This window comes from Protopterus annectens, chromosome 6.part0, assembly GCF_019279795.1.
Source record: "Protopterus annectens isolate FY-2018-M chromosome 6.part0, PAN1.0, whole genome shotgun sequence".
Taxonomy (NCBI): Eukaryota; Metazoa; Chordata; order Ceratodontiformes; family Protopteridae; genus Protopterus; species Protopterus annectens.
In genome coordinates, this window is record NC_056737.1 from 1,365,261,842 (window position 1) to 1,365,288,624 (window position 26,783).

General features: G+C 40.7%; 1 protein-coding gene across 1 annotated transcript in view; it reads right to left on the reverse strand.

The window, feature by feature from the left end:
* Window positions 1-26,783, reverse strand: part of ITGB5 (integrin subunit beta 5) — a 1,724,339-nt gene that overhangs the window by 1,195,829 nt on the left and 501,727 nt on the right. Inside the window, exon 5 of the mRNA XM_044074928.1 lies at window positions 398-566. Within this exon, the coding sequence (XP_043930863.1) occupies window positions 398-566 (169 nt within the window). The remainder of the gene's footprint in view (window positions 1-397; window positions 567-26,783) is intronic.

The window sequence follows — 26,783 nt, forward strand, 5'->3', positions numbered from 1 at the left end:
CAAAGTGCTGTCCCTATCCAGACCTGGGCTCTTAACTGAGTCACAAGTGTGACAGCCAATACAACTGTGGCAGTAATAATGGGCTAGTCTCTTTTGACATTTAATCTGCTGGAAGCATTTAAGGCTTTTTATTAGAACTGGAACATCTGTAGAAAGCATGGACATGTTTACTGGTTGAAGCCATTCCACCTTGTCTCACAGACCCCATCACAGGTTAAGGAACAACTACTTTCTCTGCAGATTTATGCTCAGTAGTATCAAATACAAGCACAAATACAGTCAAAGGTTCTCAATGATCTTTGTAAAACATAGGATACAGGTACTAGAACCTCAGTCAAGCTCTTGGTACTATTAGCCCAAGCATTAAACAGGAGCTACACCAAACATAATCACTTACCTTGCAAACGGCTGCCTGAAGAATTGCATCAAAACCCCCCTCTGGGGCATCTCTGTTTCGAGACACTTTTTGCTTTTGTACCTCATCATTGAATCTGTCAACTTTATCAGTCAATGGCAGAAGATGCCGAAACCCAAAAGAAGGGTCACAGTTTGGAAACAGCTTGTAACTGCATAAGAAAGAAAACCAACAGAATTTTATTAACTTGAAAAAAGAAATATGCATAGTACATGCTGTAGTGTTACTCCTCCTCCTCCTCATAATTCACAGACAGTGAAATTAAATATCATCAATCATGCTCCAAAGAATTTATAACCTTAAACTTTTTTAAATAGGTGAAACAGTTCCACCTGCAGCAGAACCTAACTTTATATATATCCAATTACTGCTTTTTAATCACTCATCTGTATGCTTTATATTTATACACAGACTATGCTTGCACCCCAAATAAGTACTTCATAACAATTCAGACTATTCAGGTGTAGGAAAAGGTTATCACTGCATTGTCAGGCATGCAAGATATATAAGGAAATCACTGAATAAATAATAGAAAAGGCTGGTGGCTGGTGGTAGAACTCTTGCTGTTTTTTGTTAGTCGGATTCAATGGTAAACAGTTTTGCCTCCAGTCAAGACTTGAGGTAATTAATATAGGATGATGGTACTGCGTTAGCAAAACCTGCTTAAACATATGATGGTTTTATTCATCATGTGCATGATAATTACAATAAACTTTTTTGAAAATGCTACTACATCAACTGAAATGGAAAACATAATGTGTTAATTACAACAAAACACTGATGAATTATTTTAACAATCAAATCCCTTTCTGTTATTTAATGAGCAGTTCACGGATTATTTGTAGACAAAGAAAAATGTCTAGCTGAAGCCTTTATGTAATGTGAAACTGCATGAAGTCAAAATGAGACAATTCACTTCAATCAAAAGAATATGGTTTAAAAATAATGAACCACTTCAAACATAGGAGACTATCGGGGACGAAAATTAAACTACTGGAGATAAAACGGTAAAGGATTAGGAAGAATGTCACAAAAAGTGCAGTGGATGATTGGGCAATCTAAGGAAAGAGACATGCCACATATTACTGTAGTACTAGGACATATAACAGTCATTTATTACAAACCACTAGTCATAAAGCCACTTGCTTTTTGATTAACTAATCCTAATGAACACCACTGTACAGTACTGAAAAATATTTACCACATTCAAAAACAGAACACGCCAGTCTACCTTGTGAAATATTTCCATACAGACTGCATCACTGTCATTTCTGCTTATCACGAAGTTCATAAATTAAAAACTGCTCCATATTAATATCGCCTTACAAGTACCCAAGGTTCACAAATACTATCCACTGCAAAGTATACTTTTTCATCAGTGGCTGCAACATAAAATTCTCTCCCTCTTCTTATTAAAAATATATAAACCTAAGCTCGTTCAGAATGCCACTCCTTAAACACTATACATATTTGTTAACAAATAAGCACTATGACAATAGATAGTTACACAAAATATTCAGATAATGTGCTTCATCATAACAACTTGTATATATTGTAAATGCAGCATCATTCTACCTGTCAGCTGATATTTGATGACTTTTGTAAAACAATGTTCAACTGTTTTAATTATGTTGAATTGTTTTAGTTACATCTATACATAATGTTGTGTATTTACTTGCTTCTGTCACAGGACTTGTCTGAAAAGGGGACTGGTTCACCTATTGTAGTTAATTTTATTTATTTATTTTTATTTTTATTTATTTAACATTTGTTGACCGGGAATGTCCGACTAGGTTCCACAGAGCCTGTTTTCAGCGGAGGCCCGGGGAGAAACGCTCCAGATGCATGTCTTTGAAATGTGGGAGGAAACCGGAGCACCCGGAGGAAACCCACGCGAACACAGGGAGAACATGCAAACTCCACACAGAAGGTACCCCAGCTGAGAATCGAACCGGAGAACCCCTTGCTGTGAGGTGACAACGTTAACCGCTGCACCACTGTGCCGCCCACTCCCCTTTTCAGACAAGTCCTGTGACAGAAGCAAGTAAATACACAACATTATGTATAGATGTAACTAAAACAATTCAACATAATTAAAACAGTTGAACATTGTTTTACAAAAGTCACAAGTTAACAAATAAATTAAAATAAAGTGAGATGAAGCAAAACTATGGAAGGCTGCAGTAATGCAAAACATAAGACTAGAAGGCATATCAACCCAAGGAAAATGTGACTAATATGTAATACTCTTTACAATCAAGATATGTGGCGGTGGAACTCAGACAAGTTATACTCCACTAGAACTATATCATACATATAGGAGAGCCATGATTGTGACAGAACTGCATATGTTGACAACCTACTGAAGAAGAAATAAGACATTCTCAAACCCTGCTTATGGCATAAGGACAGCATAATCAGGGAGCGGCTAAGACTGAGATTCATACACAACTTACTTAGTACACAAAACCACGCAAGGTTCTATGCATATCAAGTAAGACTGTTTAGACTCATAGTTCCCCTTGACACACAGTGGTGCAGCATTGTTCTATTGAGCAGTAACAGGATTGGCTCTGCATGAAGGGTGCAGCCTATGCCGAAGAGCTCCATTAGCATCTCAGAACACTGCTCTGGAGGGTGAACTGCTAGGACAGAGAATCACAGATGTCTGTACTAGGCATTTTCCAAATAAATCAGTTAATATAGTGTGCAAGTAAACGCAACGCTTTACCTGTGTACACCTATGCATTTCAACAGAAAAGAATCTGCACAGGGTGAAACAGAGCAGATTTGTCCTGCAAAGACTGACACTACAGGTAAGTGTGGTCCGTGTGTGTGATTGCCTCTGTCTGCAGTCTGTGTATAGGGACAGTGTGCATATAGGCTTTAGATTCATATGTTCATAGGTGTTTAATAGGCGAATAACCACAAAAGCCTTTTAAAGCCTAGCCATGCATCCCCAATCTCTGACACGTTCTCGTACCCTTGATAAGTGTAAAAACAGGGGCTTGGGAGATGAACCATTTACAGGCTGCCTTTGTCTATTAGAGACACAGTTGCTAAACCAGTAATAAATTTCCTGTTCCCCATCCAACAGTCCAAGTTACTCTTGAATTGGGTTATGGAGGAAGTCTGCTTCACATGGATGGGGAGCCTGTTCCAGAAGGGGTAGTCTCTGGGATACATATGTGGGACTTATTTATATCACAGGCAAGGTTTAAGTTTTTAGAATGGGTAATTCTGGTGCTGTTTGTTTTGCAGATATGCAGGAGGTCCATCAAAGTGGTGTCTCACAATGCCTTGTATTCCAGGCATTGATCTCCCTTCAACAGCCTGTAGGAGACAGAGTACAGGGATTGGGCCTTGAGGTCATTGGCAAAGGACATGTTACTTACATCCTGTATTCTTTGAGTAAGGAATCTCTGTGGATGTTCCAATTGTTGGATATGCCTGATTAGGTACATACCAAGGGGGGCACTGTACTCAATGACAAATCTGATGAATGCTGAATACAGTGGAAAAATGACTTCCTTGGACTTAGATGCCATACCATTGTTTACAAGTTGCATAACATAGAATGATTTCCTCACTACTGTAGACACATGATAGTCAAAGGTTAGATTACTGTCTGTGTTTGTGTCCAAGCTCCTGACTACTAGGTCAGCTCGTAGGGGTGTGTTGTCATTATGACATTTACAGAGGTGGATGACTTCCCACAGGATATTATTGCATTTCTTGGCATTTTGTTTGAACCCATGGCTGTGATAACAGTTATTTGTCTGGGACAGCCCTTCCTGGAGAGAACATTTGTGTCAGTGGGGGATTCAATGACAGTTCCTAATTTTCAGTCATCTGCAAATTTAGTCAGCCAGAGGCCACTGACATTGACCTTGACTTCAGAGAAGTGGTTGGCATCTTTGCACAGGTGGACTCCTCTATTCTAACCTCCTGGGTCCTGTCTGTGAGCAAACTGGCTATGCACCGGGTGACATAAGGATGTGTGCCTAACCTCTTGAGTTTGTTAATGATGCCCAAGTGGGGTATTGTGTCAAATGCTTTGGCCAAGTCAAGTAGGCAGTGTGAACCATTTTACTTTCATCCATTGTTCTGGTGACCTCAAAGAAGTCCACCAGGTTCAGTAGATGTGACCAGCCCTTGACGAAACCAAACTGGGTTGCGTCCAGTGTCTGGAGGTTTCTTATTTTATTACTGATCATTTCCATGACAATTCTTTCCATGACTTTGCATATGAGACCAGTAAGACTTACGGGTCTGCAGTTTCCACGGTCTGTAACTGGCCCACCTTTGTACAGAAGTATACCTGTTGCTCTTCTCCATTCATAAGGCACAAAGACTGTTTGGAGACTACAGTTAAATAGCAATTCCATCCAGACATCCTAATAGGTCAGGTTTCCTGATATTTATAAGGCATCCTGGGATATAGTCTGGGCCCATTAATGCAGTGTTCTTGACCTTAGAGAGAGCATTAAGGACCTGTTCCCAAGTGATAGCAGGGGGGAATTATATTTGATGATATTTCCTGAGGGAAGAGTTGAGGGAGAGAGAGGGGTAAAGTTGGAGACTAATTTGCCAGCCAGGAGGTTTGCTATATCTTCTGGTTCAATATAAGTAGCTCCATTAAAAATGAGCTCCGCACACAATTGTATATTACCTTAGCGGTTGAGGACATAGCTAAAGAATGCCTTGTGGTTGTCCTTGGCCCGGGAGGACAAGTTTACCTTAAAATTTATTTGCGCTCTGAGTTGTTTGTTTAGTTTCATAAGAATGCTTTTATCTAGCCGGGTGCTGTACCTCTTAATTTTTGCCATGATTTTCTTCCTTCGGTTATACAACCTACTGATGTTGCGGTTCCAACAGGGTGGCTTGTTTTTTGAGTTAGTTCTGTACCCCTTGCTGGTGGGTAATACTGCCTCAATGCATCCATTAACTTGCTTGTATAGTCTTCTGTGAACAGTTGCACATAGGCAGCAGTGTTCTCAGGGTTTATAGGAGCTTAAAATTTTGTCAGGATATCACTTGGTTTGTGATGCTGTGTGTTATTGTGAATACGTATATATGTATGTGGTGGATGATCACTGCCTGATATAGCCTGTGGTTGGTGTGGGTGTGGAGACTGTGGGTGCACAATGTTCAGGCACTGGATATAAGTATGTCTGTGTGTCTTTTTGTGTGTATCTGCTGCACAAGTGTCTGCAAAAGGTGAAATGGGTGGTCTCACCTATCAAACAAGGAAGGCTGAGTAGCAAAGACACACTCTGCAGCAGCTCTGTTCTGTATATTTACTGCTATTCAACATCATCTAGGTTGATTACAATGTGCAAGCTGCACGTGAATGTGTGTGTGTGTGTGTGTGTGTGTGTGTGTGTGTGTGTGTGTGTGTGTGTGTGTGTGTGTGTGTGTGTAGTCACCACAACTTAGTCCTCAGGCAGAGTAAGTAGTGTATCTGTGGCGTTCTCCCAGCATATGTTATTACAAACACTTGACATGCTCCAACATGGCTGCAGTACAAGCTGTAAACATCTTTAAATATGCTAAAGACTATAAACTAAAAGCTGCTTGGCATTTGGGACACTTTTTAAAACCAGTTTGAATAACCATCTTTTGGAAGCAAGTAATACATCTGCAATGTCTGTGCTGCTTTTGGAGTATTCTGATAAAAACCCAGGCATTGCATGGTGCCAGGTGAATAAATATATCTCCTAAATTTAAATTTTTCAAATGTTTATGTTTAAAAGTTGTTGTTTTTCTTTCGGCTTTTCCTGGTTAGGGGGTCGCCACAGTGGAACTCCAGTCCGCTAATGACTAGCAGTAGATTTTTACGGTGCCAAGGTGCCAGCTCGACGCCCAACCTTCAATGAAGGCACGCCCATTCACGCATGTCTTTCGAACGCTACTCAACCGTGGGGAGGACATGCAGACTCCACACAGAAGGCGCTCCAGCCGAGAATCGAACGGGAGGACCTTTTGCTGTGAGGCGACAAGACAACGTTACTGCTGCACCACTTTCAGATAAGAAAATAGCCCAACTGCATTCAACAAGAATTCTCTCACTTCACTGCAGTTCAGTGGAAAACAGGAAGCTTTGGATTGAGACATTTAAGTTATTCTTCACAGTGAGAGGAACATTTTCCTGGGAAAGAAATCTTGAAAGTACTTAATATTTCTAAAATTTTAAGAAATAAGAATGTCAAAACAGCAGCATTTAGAGAGGAATTCAGGAATTATTGTGAGGCTAGAAGGAGCTTGCAGTTTGTTCAGCATTTGTTCTGTACAACCGTACAATGACACAAAATTACACACACTGGCTATAGTTGATTCTATTACTAACTAAGCTAAAGAAACAATCTTGATCTGTATCATTTGTTAATGATATACTACAAACCAGTCTGTGGTATAAGAAATATGTTTGCAGTATAAGAAATGATCAAAGAAGAGACAGGATATTAAAAAAAGCAGACATGAGCTTGTACAAGGGTGTGAATGTAAAACTGAGTAAAATTACACAAGTCTAAGAAATTAACTGCAAAGTCTAAGAAATTAACTGCAAAGTAAAATGTGAGGCAAATAAAAAGTTGAACATGGGAAATAATGTAAGAAAGTACTGCTACTGGAAGAGACATAACTAAGAATAGGCATGGCTGAAATTCAATAATTACATGGCTTTAAACATTAGGTTTTCCTCATAATCAGCTCTGTAGAAACTATGGCAAAAAGAACCATTTTCAAAGATCTGTAAAACAAATGACATGTGTAGCCCCCAGCCTCCCACATCGGGGAGTGTGGGGGCGAAGCCCCCCACTTTATGTTATGTTTTAAGTGTTTTTTTTTTTTGGAACAGCGATTTTTTTTTCCCCTTGGAAAAAAATCGCTGTTTTAAGCATTCGAGTTTGTAAGCTTTTGCTTACATGGGGTTGATAAATCATTGTTCGCTTTTCTAAACGTTCGATGATTTAATATAGACCCAGGAAATGAGCTATGTGCAATTTACTAACATATTTAAGACACTAAGTCAATTGGTTAAAAAAATACTGATAAATGAATATACAAAAAAGATAAACAAGATCCTGCTTAAAATTATAGCATTTTAAACTAATTCTGAGAATCTGACAATACTAAAATGAATAATAAAATAAATTAATAGTATAAAAGCACAGGGTGAATATGTTCAAATATTTGCAAAAACAACTCAAATACTGTACAGAGTCATAGCCATAATTTCCTACATGACTATACTTATTTATTTAGTCATGGGATGTTTCCAAGGATAACAGCACATACAAACAAATCCAGAAGCTATGACAGTGATACATGCTTCTTTACTTGTTCTCTTAAATTTTATGCTTGGTAAACAGCAAATTGCTGTTTACTGAGGGTAAAAAAAGGCATCCATTTGTTTTTTTTTTATTGTCCGAGCTTCATGGCAGCTTAATATGCCACTGTAAAATAGTGGACTTGTTTCTCAGTGGGCATTACCTTTACATTAACACCTTGCTAGAGAAAGTTTGTTTTCCAATCAGGATAGCAATGTACAAGTTGTTTATTCTGTAAGCTGTTACTAACACACACACAGACAGAGACACACACACACACACACACACACACACACACACACACACACACACACACACACACACACACACACTCATTAATACTGAATGATATTAAGGTCTTTGTTTGACAAGTTGATTCACTTCAGGTACCTGTTTTATCTTATTCAAATTCACCCAAGAGCCAGAGTCTATTTTGGCAAGCAACAGGCAGAAGGCAATCTACCAACCCTGGACTGGATGCAAGTCTATCACAGTATTAAGACACAATTACTGGAATGTAAAATTCCCAGATCTATATCTCTGGCTAAAACTATGTCCAACTTTCAACTATTATACAAAATTATATAAAACATGATCTCTAAAGTGACTTCTGGACTATATAAGCAACTTTCTCTTTAAAATATGGGTTGTTTTTCCTGCATGAAACTGATCAGCTAGAATTTGATATGACTATTATATTGGTGGTATTGTCGCTACACTAGCAATTAAATCCACAAATAACCAAAGTTCTGATGGCTTCCCATAGGTGCTATGTAAAGCAATATCTCAACAATACAATACAGTGTTTCTAGGAATGCTATCCCCCTAACCTCAGAAAGTCAATCATTAACAACTTCTCCTGCAGTCACTGAACTTAGGGGTGAGGCTTTCCTAGAACTAACTTGAACCTTTACTGCCCCCATTTTGCCTTTTTTAGGCAGATTTCATCTACTGAACACCCCAGGCTTACAAACACCACAATTCCCAAACCGGAAGATATCAATTCTATCTATTCAAAGCCAGCAGTCTTAATAAACTGCCTGACCTCAAGACATTTCTACGTCTGGAAAGCATCCATGTATACATGTTTTACAGAGTCATGCTTCAAATCATTAGACAGCACCGCTTCTGTAACTGGGGTTTGTGTCTCTCATGCCTTCAGAAACATCCATAACTGAGTTGGAGTTCTTGTGTTAATCAGGGATAATATTCCTTCATAATGGATACCCAGAAACCCCTCCTCTAGTGAGCTTATTGCGCTTCAGCTCACTTCGGGTTAAACAAATGTATAATACAATGCCTACTATACACATTACATATCGTCCAGTTTGGGAACTTTGATGTTTCTCAGGCTGTAATGTTTAATAGATGACCACTGCCTGAAAAAAGGCAAAATGAGGGTAGCAAAGGCTACAGATGACCACAATAATTTCCTGACATTCTTAAAGGTTATCATTGTATGCAGGGGCTCTTGAATCCTTGATAACTTCAGCTACACTTCCAATGTTTGGTATGGCCAGCAATTCTTGGATTGGGTAAACAAAACCGCACTGGATCAGACTCCTTAAACCCACCAGGAGTATAAACATTCTTCATTTGGTATTCATAAACTTGGCCCTAGTCTGCTCCCCTTCCACGATTAGTTCTTTATTAGTAAAGTCTGACCATAATCTGGTTACCTTTACCCTCAGAACTTCTACCTCCTTAGTCAATCACTACCACCCCTATATTACAGGCTTCAAAAGGCAAACCTAATAAAACTGCATGACAAAGTCTCTAAACTTGCCTGTCTTAACCCCACAGTTGACTCTGGTTATGCAGTCATCAATCCTACTGATTTTGTGCCCAAATAGATATATGTATTAACCTTAAAGTTCCTTCCAAAACAAACATGGTGATATATTCAAAAATAAACCATATTGGTGCTCTGCAGATATAAAAAATGTATAACATAAGGAAGAAACTCATTAAACGGCCAATACCCCAGACCATTAGAATTGTATCAACAACCTGACTAAGAAACTGAAGGCAATGATAAAAGACCAACCAAGCATCACATGAATTAAGACTAGCTACTAAAGCAAAGAATAACTAAAAGTCCTTCTTCAGTTACACCACAAAACTAAGAAATAACTCTCAATACTGCTCAGAACTTTTCCATAATGGAGCTTCCCATTCAAACCCAAAATACATGGCAGGCATACTTGCTAGCAGGTTCACAGCAAATTTCTACCCTGAAACTATCAATTCCTCTCCAACTCCCTCCTAGTATATCCCAGATATCACCAAGGAACATGTTCTTAAACAACTTACCAAGAACACTTCCATTGGCCCAGACAACATATCAGGTTCTCTAATAAAATAGTGTTAAACATGCCTTCTTCAAACAGTTTAACCTAAATAGTGCTACAGGTTATGACCTTGTATCTTAGCACACTGCTGTAGTAATGCCCATCAATAACAGTGGACCCATCATAGACCCTGTGAAACTATAGGCCTATCAACATAAGGAATTCTTATCTCTAAAGCCATGCAGTGCATCATCCAGACTTCGTTAATTATAATATCAGAGATCTAAGCTTGACCCATTGGAATTCAACTTTGGAAACATCAGGTCCTCCATACTACATCTTGTCAGCTGGTCAGTTAGGAGGTTGACAGTAGTTATACCATACATGCTGCCTATGTCAATCTGCTCAAGGTATTTGATAAATTATCACATGATGGAATTGCTTATAATTTGATGGATTTAAACATACACTTCTAAATGGCTAGACGGATATCCAACTGGCTTAAAGATAGAATGTAAATTGTCTGAATGGGTGATACCACCTCAGACACTGAGAAGGTGATCAGTGGTGTCCCCCATAGGTATCTGTACGGGGCCCTACTTGTGTTTGTCATCTACTATTTCAACTACAAAATGATAATAGTGCTCTCTAGTTAAAGTTTGCTGATGACCAAAAGTTGGGTGTGAATGTAAAAATTCCCTTTGGATAAATATACTCTTCAAAAAGAAATAACGAAAGTAATTTCCTCACGCTTAGAAAAAGAGCTCAGACAAAACAGCAAGAAATGTCACACCATCCCCCTTTGGAAACACTCTGTATCCTACTGCATTGAAAACATCTCATTACCATACAAATTGGTAATCAGAGCTCTAGATACCAAGGTTGACAGTGCTCCCTCTCTCCTTTGCTGCCACAAAGCAACGGCAGTTAGGAAATCTGTCTGCATTTCACAACTAAATGCAAAAGGTATCTCTTCGAAAATCATGGAAGTCATTGTTCCCCTGTATTCTGCCCTAGTCAGACCTGTTATAGAATATAATGCACCCTTCTAATTAGTCATATTAAAAAAACAACAACAACAACAAAAACAACAAAAAACGTAGAAGTCCCTAACAGAAAGGATTTCTGGTTTTAAAAACCTTAGCTACCATGAACAAATGGAGATTTTGCTCTTCTATTTACGGCTTGTTTTTACCAGGCTGAGGAGTGGTGATTCATCACTGTGAGAAAGCAGAAAATCCCTGAGGCTCCAATAGCAGAATACGTTTTTTCTTATATTTATTTAATTGAATTGCACTTCTTGATGCTTATAGTTGTGCTATACATCTAATCTACTGCATTTTGCACTATTATAAATCATTTTTTACTCTTTCACTGCATTTTTGTACTGTTTTATACTGTTAACTGTATTTCATTGCTAGATAGTGTTCCATTACTGTAATTGCATTTTTATTGAATTACTTAACTGTAAACTGCTTTTTCATACTGAAATTTGTATTTTCTGCTTGTGAGTGCTCTATCTGTGCTTTTCTGTGCACTTTTTGTGAGGTTTCTATGTTCTAGTCAGGTAGCAAAGTCTGGACAGAGGCCTGCTGTTATCCAGGCCTGGTTGTTTTGCTTGTTGAGTTTCCTGTGTTTCTGGCAGCCATCTTCTGCTGATAGTGTCTTGTCTTCGCTGTTAGTGAGAGTAACAGGGTTGCCTGACCTTCTCTAGCATGAGTGATCGGTTGAAAGAGCAGGACTGGGTAGCAATTCGAACTTCTATTCTTCCATATTTTCTGGTATTTATACCCTGTGTTTGCAGGGTGTTGCATTTGTTTGCTCTTTGCGCACGGCCGCTGCACTGTTTTACCCCATTGCGAGGTATTTCAGTTGCATTTTTCCCCTTACCAGCACTCCTGTGTAACTGACACCCTCCCTTGCAACTACAACTACCTTGATTATAGCAAGCTCAGATGCTCATAAGCCTAGTACTTATACAGCAGGAACTTCTTATTTTAACATTTGTTAATGTCTGTTATGTACTTCACAGATAAAGATTCTAGTTGTCTACTGATGTACTATGTTCTTCATCTGTTAATATGTTGTAAGTAATTGCTATGTAAATTGTTAATCACTACGTAATCCAATGTAACTACTGTCTGTTTATTTTAACTGTGGAGCTTTTCTCCCCGGGCCTCTGCTGAAAATGGACCTACGTCCAGTCGGGACACTCCCGGTCAACAAATATAAATAAATAAATAAATACTGTAATTGTATCCAGCCCTACTCACACCTATAGGTACTCTATTCTGATAGTACCCACACTACCATCCTTTACCTCTCTTTCACAGATTCTGACAATCACGGACAATTTCCTGTGGTTTCTCCTGCTAGTCTTGTCTTGTTCATAAGGACATCCTGAGACAGCCTAGCAAATGCCTCATGTACACGGACAGCCCTATTCTTCTAACTCCTAGGAACACAATTTGTGAGAGATGCAATTACATTAAGAACCTAGAATCCTTGCTGTCTCAATCACAAGCCAGTACATCTGGCACTGAGAAGGTTGTCTGCACAAACACCACAAGCACCACATCTCTAACACCACCCATACCTGTACAGTACATTCTTACATATGTGGAGGTTCTCAACAAAAACATACCTAAGCAAAAGAGACCTCCGGGGCAAAAGCAGACATGAACATCACAACCCATCGCACCAAGCACCACACATAGTACACATGCCTGTGACACACAGCTTCTAAGGCCCAACCACAAACTCAACATAATTGTCTTAGGTGACTATCGTGAGACACACAGATGTGCCCCTCACCAGGCTAAACAAGGCAAAAGTCATGGTAAGTTGCTTGTCAGGTGCTAGAATCCACCATATCACTCACATAGTCAAGTCCATCAACAACAGGTACTGTTATGACTCTGTCATAGTCCAAGTTCATAGGTTCACAGGTAGGTACTAGACTATTGGCCCTAGGGCCTATATAAGCCTAGCCAAAAGGTACCCTGGCTTTCGCCACCCAAGAAAATTATTTTCCTATGCCACTGTCGAGCAGAGCCACAGAAGTGATCCCCGGGGTGAATTTCCTATCTCCCATCCAATCATCAAGATTTTTCTTGAAGAGTGCTAATGAAGAGCTTTGTTTGATATAGATAGGTAGTTTGTTCCAGTGTATGGGAAGTCTCTGGGACAGGAATCTTCCCCTCAAGCATGTTCCGTTTATTGTGGTGACAAGGTTTAGGTGCCTAGAGCGTATAGCTCGTAGGGACTGGGATTTCTTTAAGTGGAGCATGTCTAAAAGCTCTGGGTTTGACATAGCTTTGTGTGTTAGGCAGAGATCGCCTCTGAGTAGGCGATATGTGACGGAGTAAAGCTGCAGTTTTTTTAGATGGTCTGCGTAGGGCATTTGTTTGAGGCCGGTAATCCTCTTTGTGAGGTATTTCTGCGGCCTTTCCAGTTGTTGTAGATGTCTTGTGAGGTACATACCAAAAGGAGCATTGTACTCTATAATGGGTCTAATGAGTGATGAGTAGAAGGGAACAATGACCTCTTTTTTCCTGGATGAGAAACCTTTTGTGATGAGGTGTGCCACGTAGAAGGATTTCCTGACTACTATGGCGATGTGATTATCAAAGGAGAGACTACTGTCCACCTTTGTCCCAAGGTGTCTTATCACACTTTTGGTGTTAAGTAGACTACCGGCTATGTGGTAGTTCATGGGTACAGAGTTTTTACCAAAAGGGATGACAATGCACATTTTGGCATTGAGCTTGAGGCCATGGCTTTGACACCAGGCATCTGTCTCAGCGAGGCCTTTTTGTAGGATGTCCACATCTTTTGGCGTTTTGATTATGGCTCCGAATGAATGACTCGAGACATACCTCTCTGGACTACATGAAGAGAGACATGATTGAGCTTGCTGAATATGTGTCCCACGCAGGTATGTCCCTAGTCTTAAACAGCATCCTACAGTCACCCAGAATGATGCCTCAGTACAAACAGAAAATGACTGACTAACAATTGGCTTAGTTTCTGGTGTCATTCCACAAATCCAGTACCGGACAGCCTGGGAGGACATGATTGACAGACCACAATGCTTTGCCAGAGATGGCCTTATTCTGTCTGGGCTCCGGGCTTCTGGCAAAGGCTCTTGCTCCCCCATAGTGCCTTTTTTGGCAAAGACATGAGGACAAAATTACCAACATGAAAAATTCTTCTAAATGAAATTTAAATGTCATACTGCTAAACGCTAGGAGTCTTAACATGAAACTGCACTAATTGTAAGCATTTCTCACCCTGGAAGATTTTGACATTTATGTAGTCACTGAAACCTGGTTCAAAGCTGTAGAGAGCACCACACCTTACCAGGTCACTTGTCCTACCATACTTTCAGACCCTAAACATTTTATTTTTTTTATTTTTATTTTAAGGAAATAGACTAGAAAAGTGAATCTAGTATTACATTCATTAAACTTATAAATATTGCCACTGCTGTTAATCAAATACAGTTAGCTACTATCTGTCTAAACAGAGGGCTACAAAGCCAAAGGAGGTGGAGTTTCAATATTTATCAAAGACATGCACACCTCTAGGCTGGTCAAACAGTATGACACACATGAGAAACTCCAGGTGCAGTTAACTACTGACAAAACACCTATTCAAATTATAGCTAGCCATAGAACCTCAACAATGACTCAGGAGGCCCACTCCACCTATGAGGACTTATTTGAATCCATCAAGATTCAACCCTCTACCCTGATCCTGGGTGACTTTAACTACCTAACCATAGAGTGGAAGACCTATTCTAGCTCAAACATGAATGCCAAGAGATTCCTCGACTTCATCAATGCCAATGCATTGGATCAGCTGGTTGACACCCCCATAAGAGGTGAAAATATCCTGGACCTGGTACTAACCAACATGAGTAGTCACTGTAGCACCCCTACATTGTCATCCTCCTTGGTAAGATCTGACTATAAATCAATCACTTTCAAAGTTACCATATCTCCTGACTCGCCTCCCTCCCCCTTGCCAGGGTCGAACAAAAAAACTTTACCAAAGCTAATTACAACCTCCGGAGAGCAGCTATATGCATCTTCACAGCCACTACCCCTTCAGTTGAATCAAGCGATAATGTCCAAGCCTACACCAAAAAACTATATGAGCACCTATACAGCTGCATGGACCCAGCAATACCTGAATGAACCAAATCATCTTTCTCAAGGAAGAGTAAACCTGTCTGATGGACAGCAACAATAAACAGATTCTATAATAAAAGGAAAGAAATTGCTGTCCAGGACCAAAAAGGAGCAGGTGCCAAGTTGGAAGCAATCTCTCCTTTGTCTGAACAAGCAAATAAGGTCACTGGTGAAATCCTCTAAGGCTAACTTCGAGTCCAAATTGGCCACATCCACAAAGGACAATCACAAGGTATTCACATGCATCTGCAATCTCAAAGGTAACTCCCAAATCTGCTCTGAACTGGTGGTCAAGAATACCACACACAAACACCATAGATAAAGCCAGCTTGCTGGCAGACAAGTTAAGTGAAAACGTTACCCCCATGACCCCCATCAGTAAACAAGGACATCCCCACCACTTGCCCCCCCCCCCACCACCACTGGGGAGCAGGTTATTAATGCCCTTTGAAAGGCAAAAAATACAGCCTCCATGGCACCCGAGAAAATCTCTGGTTGCGTCCTAAATGAACTCAGGCAAGAGCTCTCAGCACCACTAGGCACCCTATTAAACCAAAGCCTGTGCACCGGCTTCATCCCAGCAGAACAGAGGACAGCCACTGTCATCCCTCTGCACAAAGGTGGTGCATCCACTGACCCAGACAATTATAGGCCAATCAACCTAACTAGCCTGATCTGCAAGGCCATGGAATGCATCATCATGGACCTTATTAACAAGGACACTGGCAACCTCCAAATCCTTGATCCCACACAGTTTGGTTTTGTCAAAGGGAAAGCATGCCTGTTAAACTTGGTTGCCTTCTTCGGAAAAGTCACTAAAGCCATGGATGAGGGCAAGACAGTGCACACCGCCTACCTTGACCTAGCCAAAGCCTTCGACACTATTCCCCACTCGGGCATAACAGATAAATTCTCCCAGCTAGGCATCAACCTATATGTTACCAGATGGGTTGCTAACTGGCTCACTGACAGAACCCACTCGGTCAAAATAGGGGAAGCCACCTCTAGAAGTAGACCCATAACAAGCGGCGTACCCCAAGCATTGGTCTTGGGCCTCTACTGTTTGGGATATACTTTTCTGAGGTGCAAGCCAAAACCAGTGGTCTGTGGCTGACCAAGTTTGCAGATGACTGCAAGTTAGGCACTGTCATAAATTCGCCGAGTGATGTGAACATCCTCCAATAGGGCCTTAACCAAACTAAATGAATGCCAAGAAATGCATCATCATCCTCTTTGGGGAAAATGGTGCCCCCCACTAATTATCACATTAATAACAATGTACTAAGCACAATCAGTTGTGAGGGACTTGGGCACCCAGGGTGATATGAACCTGACTTTTGACCACCATGTTGCCTCCATTGTATGGAAGGCTTTCTACATGGCCAACCTCATAAGTAAGGGTATTTCATCCAGGAACAAGGAGCTCTTAACATCCCTGTACTCCTCCCTTATCAGACCCATCATTGAGTACAATGCCCCCATCCTTGCCAAGCACATGCAGCAGTTGGAGAGACCACAGAAGTTCCTAACCAGGAAAATCCAGGGTCTCAAACAAATATCCTGTACAGATAGGCTAAAATCCCTGTCCCTCTACTCAGTCTCACACAGACTGCTGACAGGTGACCTGTGTCTGGCATACAAGGCCATCTCAGACTCAGCCTTGATGGAATTGCTACATATCCATAAGTCAAACTCCACTCGCGCAACCCACATGCAAGGTCTCAACCTGGTCTGTGACATTAATAGAATTTGTTGGCGGGTTAGAATTGTGTCTCAATGACTCCCCCATCTGTGGAATAGATTTCCTCTCCATGTCAAGCAGAGTACCTTACTAGCCCTCTTTAAGAGGAACCTGGATGAGTGGATGTGAAACAGAAAATATACCCCTGGGATCCCACCTGTGTCCCTTCTGGAGAGAAAAAAATAGGTGCTGACTTTGTGGGAACATAGGTGAAATTCTTGGCTAGGCTTATAACGGCTTACAGGCCAATAGCCTAGTATGGTCCTATGAACCTATGGAAGTATATTCTTCTAAGGACAGAACTGTGTCCAGATTGCAATGCCTTTACAAATTAAGATCTTAACTTCCTTTTCCTTGACAAACCATGTTGTGTAACCAATACCAGAAACAGACATCTCAGCTTTCATCAAGGCATAAATAAAATTAGATAAAGATGCAGGTTCATCTCCAGGCTTCTCCCCTAGCTCTGGAAAAGACTGTCCCCATGCATACCAACTAGTGTGATACCTTGTTATCCTTCAAACATAGCTTAGACAACTGGATACATGCTCTTAAATTTGCTTCAGGGCTTGCAAGGTGCAATCTTCCTTGTAAAAGGTGGTACAGCCTGAGGATGGGTACGGGCAATGTGCACACAGCCTCTGATCAGGAATGCCCTGTATAAACTATGACCCTATGAACATGTGTTGTATTAAGTCCCACACCAAACTCACCATTTCATGCCACCAGTAAGCCAATAAGGTAAGTCAGTAAAGTTTTTATACTAGTGCTGCTCAGATTTGCTGTTAACCGAATTAATACAATTTGAACAATGTGGGTTCATTCAAAAATCCTGAGCTTAGGCCAATGTCAAAGAACTGTGATTTATTATGAAAAAGCTATCATTGTTAAATATTCCTTTTTTATGGGGTTGCACACAGATGAAGACTTCAATAAAATTGACTGGAACTTTCTTCATGAAGCCCTTGCACATATTGTTATTACTCAGATTCCAAGAAACAATAATTTACATTAGACTCACAGTCTCCTATCAGAATAGATACTGAAATATCACAGAATGTACACATGTAGGCAGGCACAAAATGGGGAAGCCTACAGCTGGTCATCTCCACATGAAAGCTACTCTTTAGTGCTTTAATTCTTACAGCATATGCAGCATATGATTTTGCACATTTGTCAAAGACAGAGGTTTCATTAACAATCCAGGAAAAAGAAAGGGGAGCGTTAGCTTTCTAAACAGGAACCCCCATCTGTCACTACAGTTGCTGAAGGATCTTTCAATTACACAGGTAGATCATACAGCTGATTTTTAAAGGACAGCATTCACCACAACTCACTTATAGTTAAGGATGAATATTATCAAAACTTTACAAAACAAATACAAGCTCTTATGTTGTAGTGCAGCATTGTTCTTCCCTATGGACCAAGATGAATTCATCAGAATGGAACTTTGCCCCAGAATATTACAAGTATTGTAGACAATAACACTGGACCCCTCACCCAATCTATACTAAGATGGAATAGACTAAAAATATTTAGATCATCATGACTACAAGCTGTGTATAAGGCAAGCATGAGGCATTTAAAACAAATGTCTGTTTTGGCTGTTTGTTATCTGGTTTATCAGCATCAGGTAAGACTGTTACTGTCTTTACAACCAATACAACAATGCTTAAAAGCAAAGAAAGAATGTGGATCACAGATGTAACATGCACAAATAAAAGATTTCTAAGCAGTAAAGGACAATTAGCCTTAGCAACTACTGTTGACACATAATACTGTATTTGAATAAATATAATGACTAAGAAGGGGAAAGATGTTTCTTAAAATGCTCAATGAAGTATGGCTGTAAAAATGGCCAAATAACTTTCACATAGTGTACCATCAGATTTCTTATAACGGAGCCTACATAATCCACAAACTTGGGCTATACTGCTCATAGGTTCATAGGCTGGTACCAAATTGAAATGCTCAGGTGTGTGTGTGTGTGTGTGTGTGTGTGTGTGTGTGTGTAAGAATGTTAACATTTTATGGAATGATGATTCAGCTGTTTCCCACAAGTAACTGGGGTGTACATAAACACAACAGGTTATATCATATTTCTATGCTCAAATCTGCATGTTAAAGTACAAACAGACCCATTTTCTTACTCAGTTACTTTTAGCAAACTATATGTAACCTCTTGTGAAAGACAAAAAATAAACTTCCATATAAGCCTGCAAAAAAACTTCTTGTTTCTTTGAAAGAGCCATACAAAATGACAAAAAAAAAAAAAAAAAATCAAGCAGGCAAACACCCAAGAGACTAAAAAAGAGGGTTTGGGTAGGCTCCAGAATTCATACTGCTCAACTGTCCAGATTTTCACCTCTTTTTGGTCTGTTCCTCATAAAACTTGTGGCTTTCTGGCAAATCACTGAGGAATGAAGTCACTAAATAACGACATACATTTGAGTTTCAGTCTTTATATCCTTCAGGAAAAGCATGCAAACACAAATACTGTTATTCTATCAATGTTTTTGAGTTTATACCAGCAATATTTAAAATCTGTCCCTATTTTTGGGCCTTTATCATTCATAATTTTAGGCTTCGTTCAGATTTCCTGTACTAAGAGGTTGAGAGGTGTGATCCAGAGATGACCAGTAAAACATACAAGGCCCAACCTAAAAGGGTTGCGGTTAGATTAAAAGCAAAAATGTCAAATGACCCTGTACAAATCAGTTCCTGTAACAGTGGCACTTGAAAGTCCAAATACTCCACAGTCTGAATGAACGCACAAAACTTTGGTCTATGAAAGTTTATGGTGACTTCTGACACAATGTACAGCCTGTAGTTCTGTTTTTATGAAATCTCAACATAAGTAATGATCTATGAATGTTTAGGGCGACGTCTGACATGATGTACAGATTATAATGCTATTTCTATGAAACGCAACATAAGTAACAATCTACGAAAGTTTAGGGTGACTTCTGACATGATATACAGCCTGTGATGTTATTTTTATGAAATCCCATAATGGTCTATGAAAGTTTGGGGTGATGTCCGACATGTCATACAGCCTGTAATGATGTTTTTAAGAAATCCCAACATGAGTAATGTTCTATGAAAGTTTAAGGTGACTTCCGATATGACATCTAGCCTGTAATGCTGTTTTTATGAAATCCCAACAAGAGTAATGGCCTATGAAAGTTTAGGGTGACTTCTGACATGATGTACTATGAACATTTAGGATGACTTCTGACTGTACAGTGTGTAATGCTGATTTTATGAAATCTCAACATAAGTAACAGTCTATGAACATTTAAGGCAACTTCTGACATAGAGCTTGTACTGCTTGCAGAAACCAAGACTTAAGAGTCCATGTAAAACAACTCTGCTGGTACAAGTGCCATCATAAGGCAAAACAGTGCAGAGGACTTTCCTCTGTGTGGACGCCTTTCTTGGACAAAGTCTTAGGAATGCTTAACTAGTAAGAAAACAGTTTGTCTTTGTGATGTCCCTTCCTTTGGGCCAATAATCAAGAAGCCTCAATCCTCACCACTGACACTGCTGGGGACATTCACTTAGAACAAAAATAGATACACACAGTATTTTCAGATGCAGCTCTCTGCACCAAGTACAATTTCCTTTAACAGCACACAGAGAGCACATCCAGTCCTGGGGCTGGACTTCCTCTTCCAAGTTCCATAACCAGTGCTATATAAGTAGCTGACATGCACACTGAGATTTGATTTTCACACACACACACATGCCTGGGAAAGGCTGGCACAGATTTGCCAGCTATGCCCCTTATACCCAGACTATAAGGTAGATTCACTGCTACCAGCCAGCTACTTAAAGGCTCTTACCAGGGCACCCAATTACTCTTAGTAAAATTAATACTTATACAAATGGTAATGTTTGGCCAAATGACTAGACTTTCAGAAGCATAAAGCCCACATTGCACTAAATAAATGCAATTTCTCTCAAAGGTTAAACTGTCTTCTAAAAGACCAGCCACAAAGAAAGTTATAAATATATTTAATAATGAATAATACAATAGAAAATATGAAAATACTGAATATCTATTTACAATAAACACCAGAGTTTCAGGTACAAGAAATATAAACAACAACACAGCTGGAAAGATTGAGACAGGTACAGAAAAAACAATATTTAACAAATCTCACTGTATTTTCTGACTGAAGAATTACTGTTTCCTAGTTAAGTTACACAGAAAAGCAAGGCAAGATGAAGTGGGTGAGTGAGATTGTCAGTTCCAGCACACAGGTGCTCAGTGTCTTCTGTCACATCTCTTACTAGTATCTAAATACAAGTTCAGTGCTGGCTATAGAATGACATTACATCTGGTCACCTGACTCTGTGGTTCCCACACTACCCCTCTGACTAGAAGCTGAACCAGAATCTAGCACAGATGTGTCACAATACACTAAGGCATCTGGAGACAGAAAAAATATTCTAATATTTTTATCCTTCTTGTAGAGACTAAACAGCATACTTTTCAACTGCCCAGATTTTTGCCTCATATATTTGGTCTATTCCTCATAAAATTGGTTTTCTTGTCAAATTACTGGGATGATCTGAGGATTGAAGTCACTAAGTGATAACCTACATTTGAGTTTCAAACTTCAAATCCTTCAGAAAATGTATGTTAACACAAAACCTGTTATTCTAGCAACTTTCTAAGAGCAGTATTTAAAATCTGTCCCTATTTTGGGGCCTTCATTCATCTTTTTTGTACTAAGAGGTTGAGAGGTATGCTAACCAGCCATTCTCTGCCCCCCCCCCCCCGGTTAACAATTAGTTTACCACTAAGGACAATAAGAGTAGGATCCCAGACCAGATACTGAGTCTCTGGCTGCATTCAGACCTGTAAGAGAAAAGCTTTATGACCTAAACCAAGTTATTTAATTTCAAACTATTTTTCTTAAGGTTAGCTGGACTGAGCTTAACCATTTCCCTTCCAGCATACTCTGTTAACATACATATATTTCCTCAGTTACAACAGTACAGTCTGATATAAATGTATAGTTCTTTTCTGTCCAGCAGGACCCACCAGTGATACATTTTTAACACAAGCTGCTTTACAAATATATGTTTAACACAAGCAACTGTAAAAATCAGTTTACTATTCAAATGACATAATATTCTTTACAAACCTCCAGCTAGTTACGCTGGCATACACTGCCCTACTCTCTCTGGCATAGCTGGCACTATCTCACATCATCATAGTTTTCACTGAGCAATGCCTAATATCTAGGAGTACAAGAGTAATTACTATTATTATTATTTTTTTGTTTCTAGTGCTTTTAGTACACAAGCCCACTAAGTTTTAAGGGAGACTATCCTTGGGAGACTATCCTTTTGTAATTTTTTTTTTCTTTTTTTGTAGAGAAATAATCTAAATTCACCCTTAAAGAAGGCCCAAATACCTTTCATGTCCAGGACCTAATTATCTGAAGGCCATAACTAGTAAAAGGTTATTCATACCAGTTTTGTGTATTGTAAAAAAGAATAGATCTAGTAATACATCTTGTGGGGAGACGTATTCTATATTCTAGAAATGTAAAGTGGTCTATATTTTAGTGCAAACCAGATTTATGCATAGTTATGAATAAAAAGCAAATCTGGTGTTACCATTAATGATCGATACAGAATTTGTCAAAACTTGTCAATCCATAACACAGTCTGCACTCTGCAAAAATACAGTTGTGTACACTTATCATAAATGTAGATGTTCGAGTGTATTCACTGTTGTAGTCATCACACTTGGGTTATCCTGTCAGGGGTAGCCCTCAGTCAGCCCGAATACCAGAGGCTTAGTATTTCTGCGTCGGTTGCTGTCGCTCCAGGACTGACGTCAGGTCATCAGTGGTATAAAAACAGGCAGCCGACACCATTACATCAGTTTTCCTTTCCCCAAATGTCAGGAGCCCCCAAATAGGTTGCTAAGGTTATGGTGGAATAACACCACCAGTAGAAAGTAAATACCAAATACCCCTGTAAAGAGTGAAGAAGAGAGAGAGAGAGAGAGAGAGACAAGGGGGATGGAGGGTGGGAAACCTAGACTGCAACAGTGAATACACTCGAACATCTACATTTATGGTAAGTGTACACAACTGTACTATGTTATTCGTGTTTCACGGTTGCAGTCATCACACTTGGGTTGATTCCCAAAGCTGAAGAACGGGTGGAGGCAGTCAAGAAGAGTTGGGGCTGGCTAGAATGCCCTGCAGGACTATGGTTGCAAAGTCTGCCCTGGATTTGGAAAAGATAGGCAGATGGTAATGCTTGGTGAAGGTATGAACAGAGCTCCATGTTGCAGCTTCCACAATGTACCTGGTAGTGACCCCTCTGAAAAAGGCTGCAGAGGTGGAAGTTGCCCTATTGGAATGTGTTCTGACCCCCTGTGGGGATGGTTTCTCATGGTGTTTGTAACATAAATGGATACAGTGTGCTATCCATTTGGAAATGGTTTGTTTTGATATGGCCTTGACATCTGCCCCTGGTGCAAAGCTGACTAGTAACTGGTCAGATTTCCTAAAGGGCTTAGTACTATCCAGGTAGAATCTGAGCTGTCTGTGCACATCTAAAGAGTGCAGGATCCTTTCCCCCTTATTTTGAGGTTTAGGGAAGAAGGCGGGCAAATGGATAGATTGGTTGAGAGCCACACTGGACACCACTTTAGGCATGAAAGTTGGGTTAGTCCTGAGGGAGACCCTGTCAGCATGAAAAATGATGAAGGGTTCCACAGCCATGAGTGCTTGTAGCTCAGACACTCTTCTAGCTGAAGTTATAGCCAGAAGCAAGGCGGTTTTCCAAGAGAGGAATTTTAACTCTGCTGAAGCTGCAGGCTCAAAGGGGGGTAGTGTGAGCTTTTCCAACACAAAGTTAAGGTCCCAAGCAGGGGTAGGGGCTCTTCTGTGTGGTCTTAAGTTGTTAGCCCCTCCAAGGTACTGCTTGATGAGAGGGTGTGAAAAGAGAGGTGGATCTGTGCTGTAATGAACAGAGATGGCAGAAGCATGGATTTTAATAGAAGAGAAGGATAGGCCTCTGTGAAGTAGGCCTGCTAGGTAATCCAAGATGACAGGTAAGGAGGGCTGTGCTGGTTCAGCTCCTTTAGCCTGGATCCAGGAACAATACCTTTTCCACTTGTCAGCATAGGAGTTTCTAGTGCTGGGTCATCTGGCTTCACATACAAGGTCCAGGACCTGCTTGCTTAGGCTGGCCACTGGAGGAGAGGTCAAGGAATAAGCCAGGCTTCCAGGTTCAGGGTCTGCAACTGTGGATGCAAGAAATCTCCCTCCTGCTGAGTCAGGAGAGTTGGAGTCTGAGGGAGTTGCCATGGAGACAACGGTGATAGACTGCACAGTAGTGGGTATCAGTGTTGGTGTGTCCGTGATCTTTCCTCCCTTATTTTGAGTAATACCCTTGTAAGAAGAGGTAGAGGGGGATATGCATAAATCGAGAGGTTTACCCATTGGAAGGATAGGGCATCCACTTTCCAGACCTCGCTGTGAGGTTCCCTGGTGCAGAATTTGCTGAGCTGGTGGTTGTTGTGGGAGGCAAAGAGGTCCACCTTCGAGGTACCCCATTTCTGTGTTATGAGGCTGAAGGTGTCGTGATTTAATTGCCACTCGTGTGGGTCTGGGAGATTTCTGCTTAAGTTGTCTGCAGGAGAGTTTTGGTTGCCTGGCAGGAATTGTGCTAGCAGGTGAATATGCATGGCTGAGGCCGTGTTCCAAAGGGTCATGGCTAGCCTGCAGAGTGGGTAAGAGTGGGTTCCCCCCTGCTTGTTGATGTACCACATCACTGTGGTGTTGTCTGTTTTGATTAGTAGTGGCCCCGGAGAGAGTGGGGGTTTGAAAGCTGTCAGAGTGTGCAGAACAGTTAGCATCTCTTTTTGGTTGATGTGCACATGCATTTGATTTGGGCTCCAGTGGCCCTGAATGCACCTGCCATCCAGGTGTGCACCCCAGGCATAGTCTGATGCATCTGTGGTTAGGGTCTTGGCAGTGTGGGGTTGTGAAAAGAGAAGTCATTTGTTGTGGTTGCATGCTGCTGCCCACCAAATAAAATCTTTCCTTAGACAAGGTATCATAGGTATAATAATTTCCAGGTCCTGAGAATGGTGACACCAAAGGCTCTTTAAGTACCATTGAAGTTTCATCATATGCAGCCTGGCATATGGAATTAGTAGAGTGCAGGAGGCCATGAACCCAAGAGCTTGCAGGATTTTCCTTGCAGATAACTGGGTTCTGGTAGCCAGTTGGGAGAAGTAGCCTGTCAGATAGGCTTGTTTTTCTGGAGTAAGGAATGCCATCTGGGATGCTGTGTCCAGGCTTGTTCCCAGGGATATAATTTTCTTGACTGGGGACTAGTTTGGATTTCTTTTCATTTATAGTGTACCCCAGTGAGGTCAGTACATCCTTTACAAATGTCAGGTGCTGCAACAGCTTTTCCTGACTGTCTGCCTGAATCAGGCAGTTATCCAAGTAGGGGTACATTTGAATATTTCTTTGTCTGCAAAAAGCAATGGCTGGAGCCAAGCATTTTGTGAAAACTCTGGGAGCAGTGGATAAGCCAAAGGGAAGTGCAAAAAACTGATAATGCATAGATCCTGCCCTGAAATGTAGATATTTCCTGCAGGAGTCTCTGACTGGGATGTACAGATAGGCCTCTTTTAGGTCTAGGGTGGCTAACCAGTCAACTTTGGACAGCATAGGAAGAAGCTGCTGGAGGGTGAGCATTTTTAATTTTGGTACCACCAGGAAGGTGTTTAGAATGGATAGATCTAAGACTGGCGCCAGGTGCCCTCTTTTCTGGGTACCAGGAAAAGTCTGGAATATAAACCTTGGCCTATCTGTCTGCAGGAACAGGTTGAATTGGCCTCATGGAGAGCAGGGAATGAACTTGGTTTTGTGCCTCTGCCCACTGGTTTGGAGGAAGATCTGGGAACCCTTTTGGGGTTGGCAGTGTGTGGAAATAAAATTTGTAACCCTGGGACACTATGCTGAGGACCCATCGATCATTGGTGATGGAGGCCCAATTTTTGCCATGGGAGGCAAGTTTTCCTCCTAGGGGCACAATCAGGTGGGCAAAGGTAAGCGGTGGATTGGAAAAGTCATTGTGAATTCTTTCCATAAGGGGGTGGCTTAGCACTCCCTGTTTTAGAAGTGGAGGTACTCCATTGCTTAGATCTCTGCATTCCCTGGGACTGCTGTCTGGGGGGGGGGGGGTCTGCTTCCCCTAGGTCTAGTCTGAGGAGGCCTGAGGGGGCTGGACAGGGCCAATGTTTTGAGGGGCAATGCCTACTGAATCTCATAGGCTGGACTTTCAAAATGTCTTTAACTGCCTGCATAGACTTAGCTTTTTCTTCCATCTTTTTTAAAACTTCCTCTGCTTTGGTGCCAAACAGATTGTCTTTGTTCAGTGGTGCATCCAATAGTTTTGATTTGACATGGTCTGGCAAGATCTGTTCCTTAAGCCAAGCATGCCTTCTAAGTACAGACCCTGTGACTGCTGCCCTGAAGGATGCTTCTAGGGTGTCAAACCCACATTGTAGGGTATGCTTAGAAACTTGGCTTGCAGAATGCATAAGCTCCTGTAATTCTTTATTTTCTGCACAGTCGGGAAAGGTAGATAATTTTTGTTTAATAAGTTCCACAGTATGTTGCTGTCAATTTAATGCTCTAATGGCAAGAGTTGCAGAGGTGTATACTAGTTGCAGAGGTGTATATGTTTTTACCCAATCTGTCTAAAGCTTGGGAATCCCTGTCAGAAGTGGTGGGATTCTTAGCTGTGGTTGCTTTT